The sequence below is a fragment of the Paroedura picta genome, chromosome 2, assembly GCF_049243985.1.
Source record: "Paroedura picta isolate Pp20150507F chromosome 2, Ppicta_v3.0, whole genome shotgun sequence".
In the NCBI taxonomy this organism is placed as follows: Eukaryota; Metazoa; Chordata; class Lepidosauria; order Squamata; family Gekkonidae; genus Paroedura; species Paroedura picta.
In genome coordinates, this window is record NC_135370.1 from 124,920,177 (window position 1) to 124,940,523 (window position 20,347).

The window sequence follows — 20,347 nt, forward strand, 5'->3', positions numbered from 1 at the left end:
ATGCTTAGGGAGCGCAGAAGAACTGTGCACAAACCAATTCCACTCTGGATCAGCTGCCAAAAAAATCTGGAGTAAGTTGAGTTTGCAGAAAAAGTCTAAGATAAAGTCTAAGATAAAGTAATTTGCTCAGAACTGCCCAAGGCACGTAATGGCTATGCACAGATTTGAAGACATCACATTAGCCAGCCATCATACATGTTCTTCATGAGCACATTTTGTTGTTAAAAACCAAAACTTTTCCTTCAGGTTTAGGATGGAAAGAGGTAGAAATATGAATAAACAAATCACAACTTCATCCTCATGTCTATAATGGCCATGGCGCTCATTATTTAGGGGCAGAGCTCAATGCATTTTACTACACAAACAAACATAATTTCTATTCCTTGTTGTTTATACTAACTTTAAAGCTATGGTAGCTCCTTGGACTTTTTCAGTTTCATTATATTGGAATATAATTATGTAATATATGATTTTCTCAACAATGAATCACTTATAGTGTTGAATCTGTTCTGGCCTTTATGAATGAAATAAATGGTAGCCCACTCACTTTGAAACCAAGATTTATTTGCTTGGTTTATAAGTGACTTTTCATTAAATTTGAAAATAAAAACTTACAGAAATATCAAACATCTGTGACCTTTTACAGACTTCATATTAGTGTAACTTGCTTCTTTATGGCAGTCAAAAGCTGAGGGTAAGTCTATCTTGTACTGAATTAAGAAATTTATCATCTTGAGAAATATACCACTTGAAATATATGCATTTTCTCAAAACGAGTTTTACATCCTACAGATTGACAACTAATTTTTTCCTTCTGTATATTTGCTAACAGTCAGTCTCAGCAGGTGGTGCGATTCCACTCTGACACTCATAGAACATATTGGCATTGGCATCCAGAACTGTATAGCACTTAAATTTGATCTTCAAGGACAGAGTAACATACTTTCCCCTATGAAACCATATAACCATTCTGTACACTGTAGTTACATACATTCTGTTTTCAGAATAAAATTGTATTCCTGATGCTCATTTAAAGTTTATTCTGGGGAGAACAAATCCAAAATATTTTTCTTTTTACTTCCAGCATTCACGTCAGAAGAACAGACAAAGTGGGAACAGAAGCAGCATTTCATCCAATTGAAGAATACATGGTTCATGTTGAAGAACGTTTCCAACTGCTTTCCCGACGAATGCACATTGACAAAAAGCGTGTATATTTGGCTACTGATGACCCTTCTTTATTGCAAGAGGCAAAATCCAAGTAAGATTAGCTGTGTACATAATGGGTGCAAAAGTGAATTTACATAACATAAATTTATTTAAACATGATTTGTTGTCTGTTTAAATCTATTTTTGTAAGTGGGACAATAATATTTCATGTTTATTTATTTGATTTATATACCACCCTCCTGGCAGGCCAGCTCAGCACAGTTATATATATGTATTCAGTGCTATTACTAATGAATGAACTCTGACCATTCTGGATTTTTGGGTTTTAAAACTTAATATAATAGATTTTTGTAAAACATACATAAACATTTTAACCTCCCTTTCATGCTAGAAACTGGAAAGGAATAATATATCATTATACAAGACAAGGTGCATCAAACCATGAGAGTTGAACTAGCTCAAAATGCTCTTGAATACATGTTAGTTATCTGATTCTTTGGATCCCAACCCCATGGTATTTGGTACCTGTTGTCCCTCCCTCTTCCTCCTTGTCCCCTCATTAGCAGACCACAGTGTGATATTATAAGCTGGTTTTAACGCACTGATTGGGGTGTATAGATGTGTGGCATTGCTAGGGCTTAAGAAGCCATGTTTCCCCTTGAGAATTTGAAGTTAATTACATCTTTAAAAAAATGCTGTTTCTGTTTTTCATATTTGTGAAGATTCCACAAAAATGTAGTTGTTTTTCTCTGTTTGAAAAAGTTCTTAAGAATGCTGGGCTGTTTTATTGTGTGGAGACTGACAAAGGTCAAAGGAGCTTTGTTAACATTATTAGATCAGATAATAGAAAACATTTGTCTGGGGTGGAGCAAGCGTGGCCTGTCTTGAAGACCTATTTGAAACAATCCATCAAATTCTCCCTTGAATTAGAAAAGGGTTTCCTACTGTCAGGAGCAGGATATGGCTAGCAATTTTTCCTTTCAAAAGGGAGGCATTTATTGATGATTCCTGATTTTAAAAAAAGACAAAGAAGAACATGTCACTGTTACTTAAAATTGCATAATGATTCACTGACTGTGAATAGTTTTTGCACTTTGAAATGATTATGCGTGAGAAATCTGTAGGTTCAGGTCAGAAACATTTATGATACATAAATAAAATTAAAGTGAGTTTGTTGTAAGAAAAGAAGATCCAACTGATAAGAAGTATAGTTTGTAGATGTATAGTTTGTAGATAATGGTAAGCAGCTTATCTGCAATTACTGCTGCAATTTCACCAACAAGGTTTTCAATACAGTAGCATCCAACATGTTTAACTAGGATTTGGTGATTGATGTAAAAGATCTGATTGGTTTTGATTTATATAAACATTTTAAGGCAAATGGTTCCAATGTAACAAAAATTAGGTGAAACAGTATTATATAGGGCTACATTTATGTGTAGGGCAAGAGAGGAGGGCAAATTCTTTTGAATTAACTTCAACCCATTAGTTCCGGTCTGACCCCCTGGGGCAACAAACAACTCTGCTCTATCCTCCATATGACAAACTTTAAAGTCCTTGAATATAGTTATCATATCACCTCTTAAGTCATCTTCTTTCTTTGCTAAATAGACCTTTCCTCATACAAATTGGTCTCCAAACCCTTATCATATTTCTTGCCCTCCTCTGCATATGTTCTAGTTAGTCTAAAAACATTGGCACATCATATGTTTGGGAAGGCAGCTCAAAATGCACTTTTGTCACATATTTCAGCTGTCAAATTTTGTGTTGTTGATCCCATTTATATTTCCCATCATACATATTATCACCCTGATCCCAGCCTCTGTGAGGTTCTTGTACGTACAGAGAAATGCAGGAATTTTGTATTCACTTCAATGTCAAGGAGAGAGTATTGCAAGCATGTATAAGCTTGCAACAACTTGTTTCGTGCCTTGGAATAGGTAGATGAGGACTAATTTGCTTTGTTTTTTAAGTACGGAGCCTACTGGATCAGACTGGTGGCACACCTGTTCCAGTGTTCTGTTTGCACAGTGGCCAACCAGTTGGCCTGGAGGGCCGGCACATGTGGAATAGAGGCTAAGGGCTCCCCCAAAGTAGCCTCCTGGTGCTCATATCTAGAGGTTTATCACCACTGAATGTGGAGGGTTTTTTTGGGCTAGTCATCCATCATTGATGGCTATATTTATTTATTTACCTGTACCAAAGCCTGTTGAAAGATCCAGTAGTATTTATTTTATACATTTTAATTCTCTTTTAAAATCACCTTCCCCATCCCATATAAAGCAACCTGTGTCAATGCTTTCATTGAGCTGTCCATTACAGTGCACTAAGTTTTTTCCAGTCAGTCAATTCTTTACACCATTTGTTGTTGTTATGTGCGAAGTCGTGTCCGACCCATCGCGACCCCATGGACAATGATCCTCCAGGCCTTCCTGTCCTCTACCATTCCCCGGAGTCCATTTAAGTTTGCACCTACTGCTTCAGTGACTCCATCCAGCCACCTCATTCTCTGTCGTCCCCTTCTTCTTTTGCCCTCGATCGCTCCCAGCATTAGGCTCTTCTCCAGGGAGTCCTTCCTTCTCATGAGGTGGCCAAAGTATTTGAGTTTCATCTTCAGGATCTGGCCTTCTAAAGAGCAGTCAGGGTTGATCTCCTCTAGGACTGACCGGTTTGTTCGCCTTGCAGTCCAAGGGACTCGCAAGAGTCTTCTCCAGCACCAGAGTTCAAAAGCCTCAATTCTTTGACGCTCAGCCTTCCTTATGGTCCAACTTTCACAGCCATACATTGCAACTGGGAATACCATAGCCTTGACTAAACGCACTTTTGTTGGCAGGGTGATGTCTCTGCTTTTAAGGATGCTGTCTAGATTTGCCATAGCTTTCCTCCCCAGGAGCAAGCGTCTTTTAATTTCTTTGCTGCAGTCCCCATCTGCAGTGATCTTGGAGCCCAAGAAAATAAAATCTGTCACTATCTCCATTTCTTCCCCATCTATTTGCCAGGAATTGAGAGGGCCGGATGCCATGATCTTTGTTTTCTTGATGTTGAGTTTCAAGCCAACTTTTGCACTCTCCTCCTTCACCCGCATCAACAGGCTCTTTAGTTCCTCTTCACTTTCTGCCATTAGAGTGGTATCATCTGCGTATCTGAGGTTGTTGATATTTCTCCCTGCAATCTTGATCCCAATTTGTGACTCCTCTAATCCCGCATTTCTCATGATGTGCTCTGCATACAAGTTAAATAGGCAAGGCGACAGTATACAGCCTTGCCGAACTCCTTTCTCAATTTTGAACCAGTCTGTGATCCCATGTTCAGTTCTCACTGTTGCTTCTTGACCTGCATATATAAATTTCTCAAGAGACAAATAAGATGCTCTGGTATTCCCATCTCTTTAAGAACTTGCCACAATTTGTTGTGCTCCACACAATCAAAGGCTTTAGCATAGTCAATGAAGCAGAAGTAGACATTCTTCTGGTACTCCCTAGCTTTCTCCATGATCCAGCGTATGTTGGCAATTTGATCTCTAGTTCCTCTGCCTCTTCGAAATCCTGCCTGTACTTCTGGAAGTTCTCGGTCCACATATTGCTGGAGCCTAGCTTGTAGGATTTTGAGCATAACTTTGCTAGCATGAGAAATTAGTGCAATGGTGCGGTAGTTTGAACATTCTTTGGCATTGCCCTTCTTTGGGATTGGAATGTAAACTGACCTTTTCCAATCCTGTGGCCATTGTTGAGTTTTCCAAATTTGCTGGCATATTGAGTGTAGCACTTTTACTGCATCATCCTTTAAGATTTTGAATAGTTCAACTGGAATGCTGTCACCACCACTAGCTTTATTATTGCTCAGACTTCCTAAGGCCCATTTGACTTCACATTCCAGGATGTCTGGCTCCAGATCAGTAACTACCCCAGTGTGGTCATCAGGGATGTTAAGCTCGCTCTTGTATAGTTGTCTTTACACCATAGGCTTTGCTTTATACTTAATTTAACTCTAAATTGTTACATTGACATATACTCAGCTAATATGGAGAGAGCCTTTTGAGCTCTTCACATTTCACCTTGGTTATCATCATACTGAAAAATTGGTGGTCACTACTCACCCCCAATTCAAGATATATGAATAAATTAAATAGCATTGACCTCTGTGTGATCCTAATGGAACTTTGTTGCTAACTTTCATCCATCATGAGAATTGTCTATTTACTCCTATTCTGTGCTTCCTATTATTTAACCAAGTAGTAATACATGAGGCCATGTTATCAAATGATTGCTTACTTTACACAATGGTTTTTGGTGAGCAGCATTATCAAAATCCTTTTGGAAATTCCAGTGCTGGCCTTACCAAGATTTTCTACTTGTTAACACTCAGTAGGGGGATGGAACAAATGGGGCTTTGCTGGGTGGGTCTTCTTTGCAATGTTTTACTTTCCTCAGGCTCTAATCCTAAACGTTCCTGGGGGCTGCAACTGCAGGGCATTGCAAATACTATGGTGACACTTCTAGATTATCACTCAGAAGTGATGTCGGAAACAGTTTAGTAATACCTCAAAAATGAGAAGTGACAATACAGCATTTGTAACATCACGTCCTGTGTATTTTCTGCTGATTTATAGAACAGATGTGAGTGTTAAGATGTAGGAATGGGAGATTGCCCACCACAGGAGGGTAACTTGCATACATAATAGGTAAGAATGAACCTAGGAAAGGGAGAAAATATGAGGGCTGCTGAGAGAGGGAGAAAATAGTATTGAAAGGTCAATTAACAGGAAAAAATAAGACCCCCCCCCTCAAATCTTAGGCTGTCTCCCACTTGTAATATTTATGTTTCTCACATGCACTCATACCCCTATAATCAGTTAATGATTTCTGTTTAGAATAACCTAATAAAAAGCCTCAAATGTAATTTTTATCAGGCAGCAGGATATGATAGCTTGGTAGCTTCCTGACAGCAAAATATATGCTGATTTAAATATTGGTTTATTTAATATTATGATGTATTTTTTCAGATACCCAAACTATGAATTTATTAGTGACAACTCCATATCATGGTCAGCAGGTCTCCATAATCGATACACTGAAAATTCTCTGCGTGGTGTTATTCTGGATATACACTTTTTGTCTCAGGCAGACTTCCTGGTTTGTACATTTTCTTCACAGGTAAGTGATTGTGCATTATGGTAAACTTTTTAATGTCCCTAAACCAGTAGCACAAATAATAAAGGACTATCTTTTCTTTATACAACATATAATAAGTTATGCAGACATATATTAAGGAACAATGGTGAAAGAATAGAACACTATGACCAACCCACAAGAGAAATTCCACCCAGTTGATTCTGCACTTCTGGTGGAGACTCTTTGCATTCACTCAAACAGATAAGCTTGGCACACTACATCCTTAACATGAATTCCATATTCAAGCTGGTGGATAAAAATGGAGTGGTCACCTGTACCAAAGCCTGTTGAAAGGTCCAGTGGGACCAACAGAAGATTGTCCCCTGTCTAGTTTTAAACAAAGATCACCCAGAAGTGCGACTGAAGCCTTCATGACTAAGTGAAAATCTGTAAGTGTTGTCATGATCTTTGTGATGTTCTGCCCTCTTCAGGCTCCAAGCCCCCAGGAGCCTTTGGGATTGGAACCCCTGTCTTCCACTTGAAGCATGTTGGGTGACTTTGGGCCAGTCATAGTTCTCTTAGAACTCTTTCAGCCCTGCATTCCTCACAAGATGCCTCTTGTGAGAAGAGGAAGGGAAGAAGATTGTAAGCTGCTTTGAGACTCCTCATGAAAAGTTGGGCATAAAAAACAACTCTTCTTTTTATTCATGGGTCTAGCGATCCCCCATTCATGGGTCTAGCGATGAGTAGCGATCCCCAACCTGTGGGCCGCGGACCACATGTGGTCCGACTAATTGGAGGTGGGCCCCGAAGGACGCCTTCTCTCCCCCCCCCCGGCCCTTTACTTCATCCCCCCCAGCCCTTTACAACACACTTCATTGTTGTGGCATGTCTGTATCTTATTTTGAAGGGATGTTTAAACATTACCATAGCAATCAGAGAGTGTTAGGGCAGTGGTTGAGAGTAGAGGAGTAAACTACCCCCCCCGGGCCTCAGTAAAAGGCGTTGAGTGGTCCCCAGTGAGTGGTCCCCGGCATTGAGTGGTCCCCGGTGATAAAAAGGTTGGGGACCACTGGTCTAGAGCACAAGTAGTGACCCTCACACTGTCAAGGATTTTGTCAGTATCACTAGGCAGGAGCAGCTGATGCCCAAACCTACCCTGTGCAGATGAGACTTGCCCTGTGCATTGCAGGCAGTGGTGGACAATAGAAGAAACCAGCAGTGCAATAAGGGAGAGAAATAGAGGAGCAAAATGGACATTGCTTGATAGCTTCATTGTGAAGGCCAGTATAGCATGCTGTGAATGCACTGTGAGCTCTGTGTATATATGCTAGCAGCTAAAGATAACCATGCAATATGTGGAATTCAGACCCTCCCTGTTATTTTGGGTTTTAAACCCTGCTTCTCACTACCAGCCGGAGTCTCAAAGTGGCTTACAATTGTCTTCCCTTTCCTCTCCCCACAACAGACACCCTGTGAGGTAGGTGGGTCTAAGAGTGCCCTCTTATTAATGCTCTGTGAGAAGAGTTCTATCAGGACTGTGGCTAGCCCAAGGTCACCCAGCTGGCTGCAGGTGGAGGAACGGGGAATCAAACCTGGCTCATAAGATTAGACCCTGCTGCTCGTAACCACTGCACTTAGCTCCCTCTCTGGGTTGTCAGGTTAGAATGGTGCAGTGACAGAAGTTCCAGCCAGCTACTAGCGGCATTCATTCATTTAGATCAATAATGGAGCCTTGCTCTAGTTCCACTTTTTCTTTGGTTTTTCCTTTATCAATTTTTCTTAAATTCCTTTTATTCAAGTCTTTGCTTTACTTTGCTGCTTTTCCTTTCGTCATCATGTATTGGCTTGATTTTATGTCCCCAGTCCTCAGATACCCCATATATAATCTAAATCCAAACCGATTACATACAGTCCATCTTCTCTGAGAAATGCAAATTGTCAAGCTGCTTACTTCTCTATTGTGGACTGAGCCAATCAGACAGTTCACAGCCACTAGTATAAATTTAAAATTTCTTGAATGACATTAAGGTGTTTTCTATATTGCAATACCTGGCAAAATATGGGTTAGCGACTTACATTGATTGATTTTTAAATTACCTTTTCTGCAGAGAATTTGTCTCAATGGTTAAGTGTGGTGGAGAGATAATACAATTGCAAAAGATTACAAGTGTTTTCAGCAGTGCTGTTTCCTCGAGTTTGTGCTGAAGGAATCATAAAAATGAACAATATGAAGCACAAAACAAATGTTAACGTCTCAAACATTTCAATAAGTCATTTCTTAAATGTATTCAGGGCAGAAAAGCATGAAATGTTTGCTTTCATTCGAAACATTTAATTTTAAATTTTTTAGTCGGGAGTCCAGGCAGCTTTTCTGTTTGCATCAATCATTTGGAATTTTGCTGCAGCTTTCCCCCTAGATATTTGGATATCATACAGGGCTACCAACCTGGAATTACAACTGGACTCCAGATCCCAGATATAAGTTCCTGTGGAGAAAGTGGATGATTTGGAGGGTGGACTTTATGGCATTATACCCTGCTGATGTCCCTCTCCTTTTCAAACCACATCCTCCTCAGGCTTCTCTCTGAAATCTTCAGGAAATTTCCAATCTGGAGTTGCCAACTCTATATTGTTACTATAGATTACATTCTTATTGTAGGTCATTTTTAAGGCATTCTTAAATTTTGCACAAATTATATTGCAAGCTGCTTTGAACACTGATATAGGCAGAAAGGTTGGCTATAAATTAAATATTTTAATTGAGCTTGTAAATCCTTAATTTTCAAGGAAGATATAAATCCTATACTCAGTCACCTTTACTAAGTGGCAGTAATTAGAGCATCAAGTGGTTTTCAATAAATGGATTTGTATTATGTGAAGAAAAGTTGGCACTGGTTGGTATTTGGATGGGAGATCATGGGAAGTCCATGGTCACAAAGTAGGGGTGGACAACTGTTAGTCTGTTGATTTAAAAATCCTACAGGGTTGCTGTAAGTCAGTCACAACTTTCCATCACTACTAAGAGATTGTAGGCTAGAATTTTAGATGTTTATAAAAAGATACTTCGTGCAGCATGTATTATCTTTTCCCTCTTAATAAAACAGTAAGGGGTGTTGGGGTGGGCTCAGTCCGTGATGAGGAAGGGCAACAATTGGTCCCATGGCCCTGGACTGACAAGCGGAGGGGCCAATCGGAAGGTGCAAAGCACCTTCCGATTGGCCCCTCACCAGGACAGACCAAAATTCCATCCAGCCAGGGGCAATCTGGATAAATGGCTGCCAGTCTGCTCCTGACCACCAAAGGGAGAGGAGGTCAGAAGGGCTGCCAAGGGGGATGAGAACAGAGGTTTGGACAGGCTGTGCCAGCCCTTTTTGCCCCAAGGCTGTCCTAACTCATGTCCAACTGTAAATTGCCTCAGAACACTGACAGAGCTGGTAGGAGGCTGCAGAGTGTGCTCCCTCCCTCCCCCTCCCTTCATGCCTGCTGCGATGGAGCCTCTGACAGGCCCTGACTGAGGGGAGGGAGGCATTTCCAAGAGCAATGAAGGGGAGTCTGAGGGCATTCCTTTTCAGGGGGGGGACTTTCCCCTTCTGCCAAACAGTTGGCTGACAGGGAGGCCACAGAAAAGCCCCTTTTCACTTAAAATACTGCTCTGGCCAGGGGTTAGACACAGCCAAACCATGTGTCTTTCTTCTTTGCAACTCTCTGCAGGTTTGAGGCCACTGCACAGCGTTATTTTGCAGATGAAACTGGTTTTTTTGTCTCCTGTTTCATCTGCACAACAACCCTGTGCAGTTGGCCTCAACATTCAACCCCATGCCCTTACAGACTGGACAACTCCTCCCCTTCCTCTTCCCACTGCCAAGCTCTAGCGCCCGTTGTATTCTTGGATACAACAGGCTTTGCCCCTAGTCATCTTTATCATCACAGTAACCCTGTGAGTACTGAAAGCTGGTGGCTCACCCAGTGAGTTTCACAACAGAATGTTGAGCTAGGGTTGGGGAGGCCCAGGTTAAAATTCTCAGTTAACTTACATTGTGCATTAATTTAGTTATGCATTACTTTATTGCCCATGATCTGACTTGCTGTTAAGACAAATTTGGAGCAACTGTAGGCACCTTTCAGGAAAATATTAGGTCTAATAGTTTTTATAAATTGGCAACTTTAAAATCAGTAAACATAGTGAGGTATAACTGTATCTGAAGAAGTTAGCAATGGCTTACAAAAGCTCATACCCTGCCACAAATTGTGTTAGTCTTTAAGGTGCTATAGGCCTCTTACTCTTTTCTAGTGCTACAGAGGGACTAGCAGAGCTACCCTTCTGGATCTATCTTCAGAGGGTAGTATATTATAGAAGATCCTAGGGATTATAGTAAATGGGAACCTAAGTAAATCAATAATGAGAGTGTGCACCAAATATGGTATGCACATGCAAGTAGAATTATAGACAGATAATATAGAAATATCTGTGGCTGTGAATGTTAAGGATGTTTCATATATAACTCATGTGAAAGAAGTTGTAGTAAGTTATAGCATGAACATGAAATTTACAGGCTTGAATCCAGTGATGCCGCAGCAGAAGGCAGTGGTATATGGGAATTCTCAGTATGTTGCCCTCCCTTCTGGACTCACCTTTTCAACAATGACAAATGCCTGGGCTTTGGTCAATGTCAGGCAGGCCACCCTAAGTGAAGGAACAAGTTGCAGGTGGCAAGTGGAAGACTATAGTTGGTGTATGGGAATGTGTGGCAGGAGCCAGTCCTTCAGAAATGTGGGTCCTAGGTCATGAAGGACTTTAAGCCTCAGACCCACCACTTTGAAGCAGGGAAACAAAAGCATCAGCTTTGAATGTCATGCATGCAATAAATAATAAATTCTTCTCAAGCACTGTTCTTGGTAACTGCCTGTAGAGGTGAGGTGGATGGCAACCAAAGACGGAGTTTTTCCAGTTATGTCACCACACCTTTGGAATGTCCTCCCCTTTGATGCTCTCCTACCATAATTTACTTTTGGGGCCAGGCTGAAGCAGTCCTTTTTACTAAGAAAATGGAGGGATTTCATCTTTAGTTGTTATACGTTTTGCTTGTACCATGAAGACTGTTTTACAAATACCGTTATAATTGCTGTATGTTGTCTTATGGTATTTTAGGCCCAGGAATGTTTTCAATTGCTTTTTAATGACTATATTTTTTAATGATTGTGATTTATTTTTAATGGATATAACTTGTTTTAATGACCTGTTAATTATTTTATTTTAGTTGTAATCCACCTTGAGTAGGTCTTAAGAGAGAAAGTATATACATTTTGTAAATAATAAACTTTTAAAACTAGTGATGGGATTTAGCAAATATGTATGGATGATGGTTTTAATAGGTTTTAATTGTATTTTATGTGGACTTATTATGTAACCCACCACGAGACGGCTTGCCATGGTGGTGAGATATAAGACTAAATTAAATAAATAAATTTCTACTACATTCTCAGAGTTCAAGCAAACCTGAAATGTAACTGAAATTTTTCTTAACTGAAAAGTGCAAAAACTTAGGCTTCATTAAAATGCAGTATGGACTGCATTTTTATCTACATGCTATGGCTGCAGTGCTAAGGAAACTTTGTTGAAAATATGCTTCACTGAACAATATAGGACTTATTTTTTGTATACCTGCTGACAATTGCTCTCTATACCACAGAGCCTGTAGCCACAGCAACTTACTATAATATGTTATATAATAAATTGATTAATTGTTGCTTTTTTTTTCTTCCTCTAGGTTTGTCGAGTTGCCTATGAAATCATGCAGACACTTCACCCAGATGCATCAGCCTTTTTCCACTCTTTGGATGATATCTATTATTTTGGGGGACAAAATGCCCACAATCAAATTGCCATTTATGCTCACCATCCCAGAACTGCGGATGAAATTCCTATGGAGCCTGGAGATATAGTTGGTGTTGCTGGAAACCATTGGGATGGCTACTCAAAAGGCATCAACAGAAAATTAGGAAAAACAGGGCTATACCCTTCCTACAAGGTAAAGGAGAAAATTGAGACTGTCAAGTACCCCACATATCCAGAGGCTGACAAATAAAGACAATAGCTCACAGCAGCTCTCACACTGAAGGGATTTCAACCAACCATACTAGCTGCTGACTTTTGTTGGACATGAATATGCATTTTAACATGCAGTCAAAATGGAAGCCTTCTCTCATTCAGACTGGATACACAGGTTGAAACAAATAGATGGGCCATTCTTTGGACTTATTTTGTTATATGCACTCGCACACATGCACACTGATAAATATGGACCAGGGAATCTATTGTTTTATACTGTTGTCTCTTCAAAGATAAGTCCTTCCCATGAGTCATATATGAACTTTAGGCTCTGTTCTCTCCATTAATAGACTGTAATGCTCAGATACTGACTGCCATTAACACTGCTGCATTGTGTAATTTGAGTGACATGAGCATATTTTGTATGTGCAGAATCTAAAACATGGTGCCTCTCTTGGAACGATCCAGTGACCTTTAGAAGAGCCATGCCTAGTTCTATGGATGATGGACAAGAATTATTCTTGATTTTAACTGATGTTGTTATGACCACTGAACATGTTCCAACCAACAAATTCAAAAATCAAACTAGATCTTTCGTTACAGGAATTTTGTTAGCAATTCCATAAATTCATCTCATCGTTAATAAAGAGTACATCCAACAACAAAAATAATTGTCTAGTAGGAACTTTTGTAAAACAATGCCATGAACTGATTCTTTAGTACTGTTTCTGGACATTGTCTTTGATAACAAATAAATTAAAAAAAACCGAAGTGCTAGAGTTCTACAAGTAATTGATTTTTTTAAATAACAAAATTGGGAAGAATCTCTTGTATGCCTCTTTGTATCTTTACTTGCTGAAATTCACAGTGATATAATTAGGTAATGCATAGGAATTTTTTCCAGTGCCCCCAAGCCACAATTGATTTCTTGTTAGCCCTAGAGATGGTCTATTAGGCTCAGCATGAGTAATACAGCCAGAAAAAGCAACTTTTTACACAACCCCCTCTCTTGTATTTTTTGTTTCTTCTTTCCTTGCTTTGGTACTACTGGGCAAAATCAGCTATAAGCCAGATTGCTGTTGGTTCTATCCCTTGTTTGAATTTGCATTTACATTTCCAGTTTAATTAACATTCACTCTAGAGGCGCATTATTTATTTGTTTGTTTATTTATTTATTTTCTATTTATTCCCTGCCACTCCCTCACCGTCTCGTGGCGGATTAGAGTGTCTTATAAAATCTCCATTAAAACACCCATTAAAAGACATTAAAAAGCCCAACATGGTGGAAAACCCACTCCCAACCCCCATTACTAGCGGGGTACTACGCAACCCCCGGGGGTGTCAATCTACCTCGCTCACCCCAGCCTCAACCATAGACCTGGTGGAAAAGCTCCGTCTTACAGGCCCTGCGGAACACTGAAAGATCCCGCAGGGCCCGCAGCTCACCCGGGAGCTCATTCCACCAGTTAGGGGTCAGGACCGAGAAGGCCCTGGCCCTGGTTGAGGCTAGGTGCACTTCCCTGGGGCCGGGAACGGCCAATAAATTTTCACCCGCAGAGCATAAGGCTTTAAAGGTTAAAACCAAAGCTTGAACCGGATCCGGATAGCAGTTGGCAACCAATGCAGCTGCTTCAGCACAGGCTGGATGTGGGTCCTCCAAGATGTGCTAGTGAGGACTAGCAGCACTAGCTGAAGTCTCTGGATCAAGGACAAGGGTAGGCTTGTGTAGAGCGAGTTACAGAAATCTATTCTGGAGGTGACCTTTGTATGTTTGGAAGACAGGGCGCTAGTAGCTGAGCCTGGCAAGGATGGAAAAATGCCTGGCCGGCTACTTTCTTGACCTGCGCCTCCATAGTCAGGAAGGCGTCGATGGTCACACCCAAGTTCCTGTCCTGGGATGCAATGGTAAGTTGTGCCCCTGCCAGGGTGGGTAAACATGCTTCCTGATCCTGCCTCCCTACCACCCAACCACAGGACCTCAGTCTTGGAGTGGTTGAGTTTCAGGTGACTCTGCTCGAACCATTCCGTCACTGCTTCCAAACATCTGGTGAATGGTTCCAGGGGAGAATCCGGGTGGCCGTCCATAAGGAGATAGAGCTGGGTGTCATCAGCGTACTGATGGCAGCCCAACCCAAAGCTCCACACCAGCGGGGCCAGAGGGAGCATGAAGATGTTAAACAATGTGGGGGAGAGAACCGCACCCTGAGGGACTCCACAAGGGATTCTGTAGGAATGCAAGAACTCATCCCCATGGCAACCGTCTGGATCCAGTTCTGGAGGAAGGAGCATATCCAGCGCAAAGCTGTGTTCTGTATCCCCATGCCAGCGGGATGGTGGACCAACAGTTCATGGTCCACAATGTCAAAAGCAACCAACAGGCCCAGAAGAACCAGCACGGCCAACCTGACCCTCTCCGGCTGGCAACGGAGATCATCCACCAGGGCGACCAACACCGTTTCTACCCCGTGGCCAGGATGGAAGCCAGACTGATATGGATCGAGTGCTGAAGTTTCCTCCAAGAATGCCAGGAGCTGGTCCGCCACAGCCCTTTCAACTACCTTGCCCAAAAATGCCAAATGTGACACTGGGCAGTAGCTGGCTGGGTCCTGCTGGTCCAGCATTGATTTTTTCAAAAGAGGTCGAACCACTGCCCCCTCAGCTGCTCAGGGAACTCCCCAGAACCCAGGGAGAAGTTCATAATGACCATGAGCTGGCCTATCCTCTGGCCACCTCCCTTGAAGAGCCAGGATGGACAGGGATCAAGGGAGCATGTGGTCGCCCTCACCGACCCCAGCAACTTGTCCACTTCGGATAAAGAGAGCCGCCTGAATCCATCAAACATCACATCCAAAGGCAGCCAACAGGTCTCCAGTTCATTTACTGTATTAACTGTGTCAGGAAGGTCGCGGCAGAGCAAGAAGACTATCCGCAAAATAGCTTGCTAATGCTTCACAGCCAAGTTCTAATCAAGTAGAGTTTTGGTGCCCCTCAAGGGTGGTCAGTGACATAACTATCCTAAATAATTGGACCGGGCGAGAGCTTGCAGACGTGATTTCCGTGGCAAAAAACTCACGTTTTGCCACTTTCACTGCCATCTCATACGCACTGATAAGCGTGCGATAAGATGTTCTTGCAGCTTCATCGCGAGTCTTCCATCACACTCGCTCTAGTCATCTCACTTCCCTTTTCTTCTCCCAGAGCGCCCATTTGAGTTGAGGGCAGAGAGGACATTTAGGGGTGATCTCATCTATGGCAGCTGTCAGGCGGGATTGCCAGTCCTCCACCAAGGCCGCCAGTGAGTTGCTACTCTGACCCAAAGTAAGAAAGGGGAGGAGTTCATAAACCACAGCCATGCAACTTGGAATAAAGAGGATACAACCAGTCCTGAAGAGGATAAGGAGATTGACCTCAATACAGAGCCTCTGGAGACAGTTCGGAAAAAGACTCAACGGCATAGAGTGAGACAGTTCTCGGGGCCTTTAGAGCTCCAGAATAGATTTCAGGCCCTTGCAGAGGAGGTGCAAGGGTCAACGAGGGAAGAGGTCCCAAAACAAAGTCTAAGACAAAGTGAAGAGGCCACGGGGATAGAAGGAAATGGAGTTGAGAAGGAAAAATAAAGGAGAGTACTGGTAATTGGAGACTCCCTGCTAAGAGGAATGGATCGCCATGTGGCTGGGCCCGGCCCCCTAACCCGAGAGGTGTGTTGCTTGCCAGGGGCGAAAATTAAAGAGGTTTCAGAACGGCTGCCCAAACTCCTCAAATCTACGGATTGCTACCCATTTGTGATGGTCCATGTGGGAACGAATGACATATCCCTGAATACCATTGCTCCTATTAAAAAAGACTATCAAGATCTGGGGAGGAAGCTCAAGCAAATGGTGGCACAAGTGGTATTCTCTTCAATCTTGCCTGTCAAGGGAAGAGGAATGCGTCGGGAGAGGAAGATAATGGAGGTAAATCAGTTGCTGCGTAGTTGGTGCCGGCAGGAGAGATTTGGTTTCTGGGACCATGGGATAGGCTTTCTTGAGGAAGGCCTACTAGCACCTGATGGACTGCACTTATTGAAGCTGGGGAAGAATGTGTTTGGCAGGAACCTGGGTAGATTCATCAGGAGAGCTTTAAACTGAAGCCACAAGGGGAAGGAGACGATCAACATAGGGAGTGTAAGGAAGGAGAACAATCGGGGGCAGCCTAACCGGCAAGGCCAGCTCATAGGGAACCAAAAGTAAAAGGATTCAGATGTCTTTATACTAACGCCCGAAGCATGGGCAATAAGAAGGAAGAGCTGGAACTTCTCATGCTGATGGAAAGGTATGATCTACTAGGCATCACAGAAACTTGGTGGAATGATTCTCATGACTGAAATGTAATGGTGGATGGATATGAACTGTTCAGAAAAAACAGAATAGAGCAAAGAGGTGGAGGAGTGGCACTGTATGTGAGGAAAGGACTTACCTGTCAGGAAATTCTAGTGAAAGAGAACATATTTACAGTGGAAAGCATCTGGGTGAAAATAAGCGAGGGGAACACAAACAGTGTGGTGATTGGTGTCTGCTACCGACCGCCTGACCAATGAGAGGATGTGGACACTGCACTTTGTGAGCAGCTTGAGAAAATATCCAAGCGGCAGGACCTTGTCATCATGGGTGACTTCAATTTCCCGGATGTGTGCTGGGAAACAAACTCTGCGAAGCGTCCTCAGTCAGAAAGAAAAGGAAAATGTTCAGGAAATGGAGGGAAGGACAGAGCTCTAAAGAAGAGTACCTACAGGTTACTAGGCACTGTAGATCAATCATCCGAAAGGCCAAAGCTGAGAGTGAGCTAAGATTGGCCAGGGAAGCCCATTGTAACAAAAAAAGATTTTTCAGTTATGTGAGGAGCAAACGTAAAGTAAAGGAGGCAATAGGCCCACTGTTGGGTGCGGATGGACAAACTGTAATCGAAGATGCAGAGAAAGCAGAAAGGCTTAGTGCCTATTTTACATCTGTTTTTCCCCACAGGTCAAAGGGTTTAGGCACATCTAGAGATGGCCATAGCCAAAGGACAGTGTCTGGGTGGCAGGTTAACATGGATAGAGAGGTTGTCGAGAGGCATTTAGCTGCACTGGATGAGTTCAAATCCCCTGGTCCGGATGAAATGCACCCAAGAGTACTCAAAGAACTTTCCAGAGAACTTGCACAGCCCTTGTCCATCATCTTCGGAACCTCTTTAAAGGCTGGAGATGTCTCGGAGGACTGGAAGAGAGCAAATGTTATTCCGATCTTCAAAAAAGGGAGGAAGGATGACCCGGGAAACTACAGACCAGTGAGTCGGACCTCTGTTGTGGGGAAGATAATGGAGCAGATATTATAGGGAGCGATCTGCAAACATCTGGAGGACAATTTGGTGATCCAAGGAAGTCAGCATGGATTTGTCTCCAACAGGTCCTGCCAGACCAACCTGGTTTCCTTTTTTGACCAAGTAACAGGTTGGCTGGATCGGGGAAATTCGGTTGATGTCATTTACTTGGATTTTAGTAAAGCTTTTGACAAGGTTCCCCATGATGTTCTGATGGATAAATTGAAGGACTGCAATCTGGATTTTCAGATAGTCAGGTGGATAGGGAATTGGTTAGAGAACCGCACTCAAAGAGTTGTTGTCAATGGTGTTTCATCAGACTGGAGAGAGGTGAGTAGCGGGGTACCTCAGGGCTCGGTGCTTGGCCCGGTACTTTTTAACATATTTATTAATGATCTAGATGAGGAAAGTGGAGGGACTACTCATCAAGTTTGCAGATGACACCAAATTGGGAGGACTGGCAAATACTCCGGAAGATAGAGACAGAGTTCAACGAGATCTGAACACAATGGGAAAATGGGCAAATGAGAACAAGATGCAATTTAATAAAGATAAGTGTAAAGTTCTGCATCTGGGTCAGAAAAATGAAAAGCATGCCTACTGGATGGGGGATACGCTTCTAGGTAACACTGTGTGTGAACGAGACCTTGGGGTACTTGTGGATTGTAAACTAAACATGAGCAGGCAGTGTGATGCAGCAGTAAAAAAGGCAAATGCCATTTTGGGCTGTATCAACAGGGGCATCACATCAACATCACAAGATGTCATAGTCCCATTGTATACGGCACTTGTCAGACCACACCTGGAGTACTGTGTGCAGTTCTGGAGGCCTCACTTCAAGAAGGACGTAGATAAAATTGAAAGGGTACAGAGGAGAGCGACGAAGATGATCTGGGGCCAAGGGACCAAGCCCTATGATGATAGGTTGAGGGACTTGGGAATGTTCAGCCTGGAGAAAAGGAGGTTGAGAGGGGACTCTTTAAGTATTTGAAAGGTTGTCACTTGGAGGAGGGCAGGATGCTGTTGCTGTTGGCTGCAGAGGAGAGGACACGTAGTAATGGGTTTAAACTACAAGTACAACGATATAGGCCAGATATTAGGGAAAAAAATTTCAGTCAGAGTCGTTCAGCAGTGGAATAGGCTGCCTAAGGAGGTGGTGAGCTCCCCCTCACTTGCAGTCTTCAAGCAAAGGTTGGATACACACTTTTCTTGGATGCTTTAGGATGGTTAGGGCTAATCCTGCGTTGAGCAGGGGGTTGGACTAGATGGCCTGTATGGCCCCTTCCAACTCTATGATTCTATGAGAAATTTGGTCCCGCAGAGCAGTCCGGAAACCAAGTGAAGCCATGAGTCTCCGCAGGCAGGCAAAAGTGCGCCTGCCACCCAACTGGGGAGGGGGTGGTATTGTGAGCCGGGCCCATAGGGCATAGTGGTCTGACCATGGCCCATTATGCACAGCCACCGAAACAGCGATTTCAGAAAACACGGAGGGGGAAGACGCGAAGCAAACCAGTTATGCATGTGACGGGGCACGACGGTGGCAAAACCCGGAGCGGTGGGTGTCGAGGCATCGATGTGGAGCCAAGGGGAAGCGAGGCGAGCATGCCGCTGTGTTGGCGAGCGTCAGAGGCGGAGGCCAGGAAGGGCGGAAGCAGCCTGCGCAGGCGCAGCCATGCCGGGTTTGTCAGGCACGGAGCGGGAGGGAGCCTGTTTCCCCTTCCCCTTAGTTTACTCCCAGTTTGCCTCTCCTCTTCTTTGCTACCCCGGTTCTTCTGCCCCATAGGTTTCCCCTTTATATTGTTTCCCCTACTTTAAGCTTTGTATTGTATATTTGTGCTTTGTTCATTCACACTGTTTTATAAAGTTTTTGTATCTTCTTAGAGACCTCGCCTCCGTTCTCGTTTGTGGTTGGGGTGTGTGTTTGGGAATGGGTGGGAGGTGGGTGGCCGGCCTCTCTGCCATCCTTAGCCGTGGCAATCCCCTCGCCCCCCTCCACTGTGAGCTCTCCGGCCGCCTTTCCGTCCGTGTTCCCTTGGGTTCCCCCCGGCCTGCGCCGCCGTTCATTCCACCAGCCACTTGAGCGGTCGCGCCGCCTCCGACCTTCTGGCTCCCCGATTATGCTCGTGGTCAATTTGGCGCCGCCTCCGGTTGTGCCCTGGTCGCCCGGGAAGCTGCGCTTTCTTCTGCGGTCTGCTAACGCGGCTTTTTTGGCAGCGTGCACCGAATCTGCGGCCGGTTGCAGCCAACTCTGTGCGTTATCGGTGATTTTAGTTGCCGCCATTCCTCCCTGAACGCTCGCTAAAACCCCCGTGCATAATGGGTCTATGGCACAGCCAAAGCTGCGTCCAGATCCACCTCTATCCCAGCGCTGAAAATCAAGTTGAGCATGTGGCCAGCATGATGGGTGGGCCCAGCAACAAATTGTGAGAGCCCTAGTGTTGCCATGGATGACACCAGGTCCCCGCCAAGTCGTGAAGAGGGGCATCCATGTGGACGTTGAAGTCACCCAGGAACAATACCATGGGATATTGCAATGCCCAAGTGGCTGCCTCCTCCAGCAGGCAAGGCAGGACATCTGGTGGCATATTGGGCAAATGGTATACCAACCAGATGACCAAGCTCTCGACTGAGTCCCACCCAATACCGACACACTCCATCCCACTGATTTCCAGCACTG

General features: G+C 43.5%; 1 protein-coding gene across 3 annotated transcripts in view; it reads left to right on the plus strand.

Moving 5' to 3' along the window:
- The window catches only part of FUT8 (fucosyltransferase 8), a 145,835-nt gene extending 126,283 nt beyond the window's left edge, over positions 1-19,552 (plus strand). For all 3 annotated transcript variants that reach the window (XM_077322472.1, XM_077322471.1, XM_077322473.1), the window contains 3 exons: positions 1,085-1,261; positions 6,173-6,323; positions 12,053-19,552. In XM_077322472.1, coding sequence (XP_077178587.1) covers positions 1,085-1,261; positions 6,173-6,323; positions 12,053-12,370 — 646 coding nt within the window. In that variant the 3' untranslated portion in view covers positions 12,371-19,552. The remainder of the gene's footprint in view (positions 1-1,084; positions 1,262-6,172; positions 6,324-12,052) is intronic.
- Positions 19,553-20,347: the final 795 nt, after the last annotated feature.